The sequence below is a fragment of the Cariama cristata genome, unplaced genomic scaffold, assembly GCF_000690535.1.
Source record: "Cariama cristata isolate BGI_N322 unplaced genomic scaffold, ASM69053v1 scaffold35567, whole genome shotgun sequence".
NCBI classification, from domain to species: Eukaryota; Metazoa; Chordata; class Aves; order Cariamiformes; family Cariamidae; genus Cariama; species Cariama cristata.
The window spans coordinates 293-8,501 of record NW_009625565.1 but is presented as its reverse complement, the minus strand read 5'-3'; the positions used below and the strand labels follow the sequence as shown (position 1 = coordinate 8,501).

At 57.4% G+C, this 8,209-nt stretch overlaps 2 protein-coding genes across 2 annotated transcripts in view; one reads left to right on the top strand and one right to left on the bottom strand.

Moving 5' to 3' along the window:
- Positions 1-356: 356 nt before the first annotated feature.
- On the top strand, positions 357-4,459 carry ENTPD2 (ectonucleoside triphosphate diphosphohydrolase 2). The gene is made up of 8 exons (XM_009703655.1): positions 357-471; positions 979-1,129; positions 1,771-1,930; positions 2,023-2,250; positions 2,666-2,935; positions 3,140-3,259; positions 3,537-3,671; positions 4,259-4,459. Exons 1-8 carry the CDS (start codon positions 393-395, stop codon positions 4,457-4,459), a joined length of 1,344 nt encoding a protein of 447 aa, XP_009701957.1. The 5' UTR covers positions 357-392.
- Positions 4,460-7,273: 2,814 nt separating this feature from the next.
- The window catches only part of TMEM141 (transmembrane protein 141), a gene marked incomplete at its 5' end in the record, with an annotated part of 1,214 nt that continues 278 nt past the window's right edge, over positions 7,274-8,209 (bottom strand). Inside the window, 2 exons of the mRNA XM_009703656.1 lie at positions 7,274-7,353; positions 8,012-8,122. Of these exons, the coding sequence (XP_009701958.1) occupies positions 7,274-7,353; positions 8,012-8,122 (191 nt within the window). The remainder of the gene's footprint in view (positions 7,354-8,011; positions 8,123-8,209) is intronic.

The following is an 8,209-nucleotide window of genomic DNA, read 5'->3' as shown; positions in this document are numbered from 1 at the left end:
GAGCAAGCAGCAGGGAGCAAGCGCTCAAGGAGGCACCGTGGTCCCCATGCCCAAAAAGCTGGAGTTCCTGTGCTGTGCCAAGCGGCATTTTGGGATGCTTGGTATCCCTGGCTGCGGAGAGCACACGCTCCCAGTTGCATCCTGGGCAGGACCCTGTGCAGGCAGATAGGGGCAAGGCCATGCCCATGCTGGGCTGAGCACTGCTCACCTCTGCCAACCCATCCTCCCGAAGATACTGGGAATGGCACTGCCAGGGCAGGACTAGTCGTGTGTGGCGGGTTGTTGAGCCCCAGTGCCTTCCCTTGGGGGCCTCCTACCTCTAGGCCTGACCCACTGCCTTCCCCCCTCCACAGTATGGCATCGTGCTGGACGCCGGGTCCTCCCACACCGCCATGTTTCTCTACAAGTGGCCTGCGGACAAGGAGAACGACACCGGGGTGGTCAGCGAGCACAGCATGTGCGATGTGGAGGGTAAGGGCTCACCCTCTCCCAGTCCCCAGGACCAGTGGCTGGTGGCAGGGCCTGTCACATCCCCTGCAGGAGGGCACTGTGATGGTGTGAATGCCTCTGCCGTGCCCCGCTGCCTCCCTGTGTACTCACCAACACTCTGAGGTGTTATAAGGGGTCCAGCTCTCTACCCAAAACTTCTCCCATCTCCCCCAAGGCTTCAGCCATGCATGCCTGTGTTTTTTCTTTTCCTGGGATGCATGGAACCACCAGGAAGCAATTCAACTCCCGGTGAGGAGTGAGAGATGGTTTTCTACTCTCCATTTAAGCAGTCTTTCCCAGACTGTCAGCCAGTGAGGGATGCGGTGAGGGGACGGAGATGCGGCTGCATCCTGGATAGCTCCATGCCCACGGAAACCTGCAGCATCTGCCTTTGGAACAGCCTGGCAGGGGCAAGGCTGCCCACCAAGCATCTTCCCACTGAGCATCAGCCCATCACCCACAGGGAGCAACGTTGTTTCCTTTCCACAGGTCCTGGCATCTCCAGCTACAGCTCCAACCCTCCGGCTGCTGGGACCAGCTTGGTGCACTGCCTGAACCAGGCTCTGAGAGATGTGCCCAAGGAGAAACATGCAGGCACCCCGCTCTACCTGGGTGCCACAGCTGGCATGCGCCTGCTCAAGTGAGTGCTTGCTCTGGCTGTGCCAGCTGCCTGGCCTCAAACACTGCCTGGGGTGGGCTCTGCCATTCCACCCTGTCATCTTGCCAGCCACCCACGGCAGGGGTGGAGATGGTGAAGGACAGTTATGAGTTGCCCCTTTGCCAAGCGAGACTCTAAACCCTCCCAGCTGCCCAGCTCCATGTCCCTTGCAGAGGTGATGCTTTGCAGGGCACAACCAGCACATCCCTCGGCTAAAAAGGCGCTGGCGTGGGGCCAGCACCAACCCACCCAGTCTTTTGGGGTAGCCAGGAGGAAAGTCCCCGTGCACTCATTGCCAGCCTGATGGGATGCAGTGAGAATAATTACCCTGCAAAAACAACACAGACGGGGGAGTCGTGCCCGCCTTGCCCAGCCATGGGATATGGCTTAGGAGGAGGGAGCACACCTCCATCCCTGCTGCCTGCCTCCTCTCTGGCAGAGACAAGGGGGATTAGCTGGATTTTTGGGGGGACAACCCTACAGGTACCCGAGTGAGGACCCACTTGCCTCTTGCCCCATGTGTCATGGTGGGGCCGGGCCCCGAGTGCTGCGCGGGCAGCGGGGGCTCTGCTTGCGGCACCCCGGTGCAGCCCTGCCACTCTGCCCTCTTACCTGGCCCGCAGCATCGCCAATCTGCAGGCTTCGGATGCTGTCCTCAGCGCCGTGGCAGCCATGCTGAAGTCGTACCCCTTCGATTTCCGAGGGGCAAAGATCCTGTCGGGGGAAGAGGAAGGGGTCTTTGGCTGGGTCACCGCAAACTACCTCCTGGAGAACTTCATCAAGGTGAGCAAGGGATTGTGGCACCATGGCTGTGGTGGCCAGGCTGTTCTGTAGCTCATCATACCCTTGCACCTGCTCTTGTCTTCCTTGCCCAGCGTGGGTGGCTCGGGGAATGGATCCAGCCCCAGAAGAAGACCCTAGGGGCCATGGACTTTGGAGGTGCTTCCACACAGATCACCTTTGAAACCAAGGACACCATTGAAGACCCCAGAAATGAGGTGATGCTGAAGCTGTATGGCCAGACGTACAAAGTGTACACCCACAGCTTCCTCTGCTACGGAAGGGACCAGGTCCTTAAAAGGCTGCTCTCGAAGCTCCTCCAGGTACCAGCATGTGCTTGATAGGGATGCCGGGTGTCATCATCCCACAGTTGCCCCCTCACCCTGCTGTTTATATAGGGGTGTCCCCCAGCCCTGGCTCTAGCACAGCCCCACTTGGCTGGCTGCACACCTTTCCCAGCCAACTCTTGGGTTTTGCCCTCGACCATCTCCCGTGGTCCCAGGGTTTCCTTCCTCTCTCTCCATAAAGTGTTGCACCCCTTGGCCAGAGCCAAGACGTCCCGAGTCATCTCAAGATGCTTGAGGCAACTGCCAGCTCTGTGTCCCGCTGCCCAAGCTCCTCCACATCTCCCCAGCAGGGAAACGGAGCCAAGCCAGCAGCGGTGCTGGGGCTGCTGCACAGCACCGGGGGAGCCGGGGCTATGGCACAGCTCACACATCCCATGTGTTGCTTCTCCAGCAAGCTGAGAGCTACCAAGCAACCATCCTCCATCCCTGCTGGCCCACGGGCTACCACAAGAGCCTATCACTGAGCAGTGTCTACGACAGTCCTTGCACAGAGAAGGAGAAGCCAAGCCTTGCCCTCAACACCACTGTCACTGTGGTCGGCACGGGGAACGGGAGCCTCTGTGCTCTGCATGTCAGCAAGCTCTTCAACTTCACCACCTGCTCCTTCTCCCGCTGCTCCTTTGATGGTGTTTTCCAGCCGGAGGTTTCAGGAAATTTCATCGTAAGTCCTGGCATGGAGCAGTGTGGTGGCCTGGCTGTTGGGTGGGCAGGTGTCCCCAGTCCCCCGGCATCACACAGTGGCAAAGCCAGACCCTCAGATCTGCAAGGGTGGTTGCTTGTGCCCACCACACCGGTCAGAGTGGCTGTTTGTGGCATGAGGGTTTGCCCCCAGCCTGTCCCACAGCTGCCTCTGTTCCTCCATCAGGCCTTCTCTGCCTTCTTCTACACTGTGGACTTCATCCAGACAGTGATGGGGAGACCCGTGCACTTGCCCAGCGACCTGAAGGATGCTGCTGAGACCATCTGTGCCACCAGCTGGAGCAAGGTGAGTTCCCTGGGCACGGCTGGGAGGAGAGGGCTGCTTCGTGTGGGGCATCACCTGGGCTCTGAGAGCAGCTCTTTGGAGGGGGCTGGGGGTCCTGGCACCCATGGAGTAGGGGAAGGGTGGGTGATCGCTCCCACAGACCAGGAGAGGCTCAGGTGGGTAGGGGCAGCACCTTGGCTAGACTGATGCAAACACCCAGAGCTTCAGGCCACAAAAACAAAGCCTGGACCCTGCTGCCTTGACCCCTTTTCTCTCTCCCTCCATGCATCCCATCCAGCTTCTCCAGAAAGCTCCCAAGCTGGAGAAGAGGCTGGTGGATTACTGCGCTGTCAGCACGTTCGTTTATTTGCTCACCACCAAAGGCTACAACTTCAACAACCACTCCTTCCCCAACATCGCCTTCCAGAAGAAGGTGGGTAACAATGCATGTACCCATTCCATGGTATCTGTTTGGAGTTAGGCCAAAAAGTCCTGCAGGAGAGACGATCCCACACCAAGAAAGAGCCAAGCAGTGTGAGAGAAGATCTCAGGGAACAGGGGCAGGATGGGACTCTCAGTTTTTGGGCGGATCTTTCGGGAGATCCCATGGCTTGTGCAGGTGAGGGCACTTGACAAAGGTGGAATCCTGCCCCGAGATAACTTCCCAAGAAGCCTGAGCAAAGAGTTGTTTGAGATGGCTGTGTCTGGAGGGCCAAGGAAGGACTGGAGGACCTGACTCCATGACCAGCCTACATTCAGCTAATTTTTTTTCCATAGGCAGTGAGATCAGGATTGGCCTGAGCAGATGGGATCCTGCTCCCATCGGATGTGCACAGCTCAGCACAGGATGGTCACTGTTTCATCTCTGGGCTGGATGGACCAGCGGGCGAGCGAGGGCTCAGGGTGCTGTGACACCCCTCTCCTCCATTGGGCTGACACTGGGGCGGACCCTGGAAGCCCTCTTGAGGCCCATGGAGCTAGGTTGACTGGAGGAGTGACCATGCCATGCTATTTCCACAGGCAGGAGAAACCTCCATCGGCTGGGCCCTGGGCTACATGCTGAACCTCACCAACATGATCCCGGCAGAGAAGCCCTCTTCCCACAAAAGCATGCTGTACAACTACTGGGTCATCCTGATCCTGCTCTTTGTGGTCACCACCCTGACGTCTCTGGTGACTGCCATCTGCCTGCTCCGCCGCAGCAAGTCCAGCACAATCTAACGGCAGGAAAAGGCTGAGCCTTGTCTGCAGGACCCAGCACCATCCTTCCTGCTGGAATCTCCATGGCCTGAACACTTGGGATGCAGCAAGTGCTTGGAGATGTCCTCCTCCAGTACCTGATGCTGCCTGGCCCAGAAGGAAAGCTGTCCCTTTTTGCCCTCCCCTTGCTTTTAAGCTGCAGAAAGAGAAGGACAGAAGAGGATTGCTGGCCCTGCAGGAGAATGGCTTAAGGGCTTCCCAGTGTTACTCAGGGATGAACCCCAGAGCAGGCTCAGGATTTGGACCTTCAGACCTGGGGCATCTTTCTGCCACCAAACCTAGGCTGGACTGGGCCAGTAAGTCCAGGCAACAGCAGGATTCATTCTTATGTGCATGGGGTGGGTGGGGAATACTACTTACGCTAGTCCTTATAGCTGACCTCTCTAGCCTGTCCCTGGAGCACCAGCCCTGCCTCCCAGGGAGCTCTGGGCATCACTCAGAGCCCATGCTGTCTTTCTGGCTGATGCACAAACCCCATCCATCCTCCTGAGGGCCAGATCTTGGTCTGGACTTCCACCAGCCTCAGCACAGGGGCTTTGGGTAGGGGCTTAGCATCAACCAGACGCAGAGAGCATGCAGTTTCCCAGGTCGTGCTTCAGCAACTGGACACGGTGCCTTCCCCATTTCTGTGGTTCCTAAGCCAGACTCGCCTTTGCCACAGCCAGAGCCTCCTCCATCCCCCCGGCAACGGCACAAAAAGCCCCCGTGGCTCCCTGGTGTGTGGCTGTGCCAGCGATGGGCTCACTGCAGGAGTGGGGTTTTGCTCTGCTTTAGGATTTAAGTTTTGCATTGCCCCATGCCACGCAGCTGGGAGGATGCACCTGCATTTCCAATTGAATAAGAACAGGGATGTGCAAACATCCAGGTTTCATTTTGTTTGTTTGTTGTTTTTTGTTTTTTTTATAATCAGAAATAAATCTTTGTAAGCACTCCTATGGCTCTGTGGCTCTTGACCAGCAACAGGCTGATCAAGCCTGGGGCTAGAGCCACTTACAGGGTCTGCTTGGATACAGCTACAGGTCAGGCGCTGCCCAAAGTTCTCAATCCCTTGCAACCTGCCCAGTGCTGAGACACCATTATGGCTTTATGTTCTACCAGCCTGGAGAACTCCTCAAGATGGACCAAGGTGGGCTTGAAACCTCATTCAGGCTCACCAAAGAGTTTCAACCAGCCACAGTTGCAAAGTTCAGGTTTCCCAAGTGCTAGAGCATCCAGTCACCCCAAAGATATGAGCAGGAAGCACTCGAGCTGACTCTGTCCCATGCATTCACCGCTGCACTCACGGCTGCAGCCTCCATGCAAGGAAAACACGTAGGGAACCTCTGCTCCCAGAAGACCTGTTCTGGTACCCAAGCAGGGCAGGAGAGCAGCCCGCAGAGTTGGCAATTGGCTTGTGCAGTCGCTGGCAGCTCAGAGCCACCACAGCACGCATCCAGCTGCCAGGCAGCTGCGCGAGGCCAGTCCCAACTCGTCAACCCCATCTGGAAAGAGCCTCCCGCCCCGCCGCGTTCCTCTGCACACCCCAAGAGAGGAGCGGCTTTGGGGAGAGTTCCGATTTCTTGCAGGTGGCACAAGTTCCGCTCCATGGGTCCGCTCACTGACCAACACCCTTCCCTGCTCTAGGCAAGCTCCTGTGCTTGGCTTAACCCATCTGCTTCCCGCAGCCACTTTGCTTTTACCTGTTCTGCTGGCTGCTCCCCATCTCTCTGCACAGGGCAAATGTGATTCCAGTTCAGATGATGTTCTGAGCCCCCCAGACCCAGTTTCCTCCCCGGGCCCCTTGTCTCCCCAGCACAGGGACTCTCTTCCGTGGCAAGGCCCAGGGACTGTCTTCAGCTCTCACACGGAAAGAGGCATTTCTGGTCTCTGAAGCTGAAATGCTGCTGCTCTGCTCTAAGAAACCAGCTAGCGTCCAGAACCCAGGCTGGGTTTCCCCTTCTAAGAAATTCAGCTGCAGCTGAATCAGAGCTGGACATCCACCAAGAGCAGCCGGTTTGCCCTAGTCATGACTTGGGAGTTTCCTATTAGGAAAAAAAAAAAAGACATAAAAGAGCCTTCTTAATCTTCCTACATGCCCCTCTGTGTGTGTGGGATTTGAGACAGTACCATTCCCTTGCCACTGGTTACAGATCTGGATGGAGAGTCTGGGCCTGGCCAGGTGACATGTTCTGAGAGCAAGGCGGCACCGCACAGAGGGGCTCTGGGCACGCGTGCACCCCCTTGGTGCGTGCAGAGCGGACATCCCCAGGGGCCATGCAGCTGCAGGGCTCAGCTCAGCCCCACTCAGGCAGGCAAGAAAAGCCTTCCTGCTACAGGGGCAGGGACATTGTGATCGGCTAGGCTCAAAAAACAGAGCACACAGCAACAGCTCTGTCCTCTCAGATCTTAGCCCAGAGCCTGCGCTGCTGGATTGTGAGTGCTGTGGCCTCAGAGGGACCAGAGCTTTCTGCTCCAACATGTACTGCAGAGACTGCCGCACGGTGACATCTACCACCTGCACTCCAGCTTTTCCTGTCCAACTGCCAGCCTTCGCTTCATCCACAACGAGCGTTTTCAGCTCTCAACTTTTATTGTAGCCCCCATGTGCAATGTTCAGAAGCCACCTGGGAGGAAGCAAACCCTACGGTGCCTCCACCACCTGCAGGATCAACTCATCTGAACTCCCAGGCAGTGCCACAGAGCCCACCAGTCTCGCAGGCAGCACAGGCACAGGCAGGCTGGGCAGACAGGAAGGGATGAAGAAGAACACGGGCACAGTACGCTGTGATCCGACAGCTACTCCACAACATCCCCGTACTTGTTCCTCCTCACTGGTGGTGCCGCACTCTCGTTGTCCTCTGGGCTGGGCAGATTTTCTGCAACAGAAAGAACAAGCTCCCTGGACCCCTGACTATCCTGGCGTGTTTGCCAGGGGTGGGAAGAGAACCACAGAGCCCTGGTGAAGCGTTTAAAGCCTCTTCAGCTAGGCCCAGCTTTGGGAGCTCAAGGTATCAGTGGGAGAAAGCAGCAAGCAGCTGTGGGAACTGCCCAGCAGTGGCTTGTGCTGATGTCCCTCCAGCTCTGTGCACCATACAGACCAACCAAGGTGTGGAAGGGTTTATTGCCTCCCTCCATCCCCTACCCTCTTCTTCCTCTTCCAGCCAACAAGCCCTTCATGCTGGCTCTCATCAATCCACAAAGCAGGCAGGGCAGCAGGCAGAAGCAAGTGCTCCTACCCCATGCTGCCAGCCCTGCTCAGGTACCTGCAGCACAGGTGATGGGCCCAGAGCACGGAGAGACACAGGAGCCATGAGACCAGGCAGGGTGCTCCAGCTGCCCTAGCTCCAGGTGCCTGCTCCCATCCCTCGGCTGCAGGGTGCCAGCGTGGACTTACACGGGGATTTTGGCAATGACACAAACAGTCACCAGCTTAATTATGAGGCAGAAACAGCAAATTGTTGCAGCAGGGGAGAACAAGCCCAGGGAAAGCAGCATGAAGAGACATGAACATACCTGTGGGCTGAGACGCCCTACCAGCCATGGCGAGCTCCTGTGGGGACTTGCCTGTCTCCAGGTAAATCCAGAAGTCAGAACATTTCTGTGTCTCAGCTCTGGTTACCACATAGCTGGCGAGGGACCCTGTGGCTGAAGAGACCAAGATGCTCCCAAGAGCACGGGCAGCGAGGGCATTTGCTAAGGGCAGTGGTGGGGAAAGCACCTGCCAGCTTATGA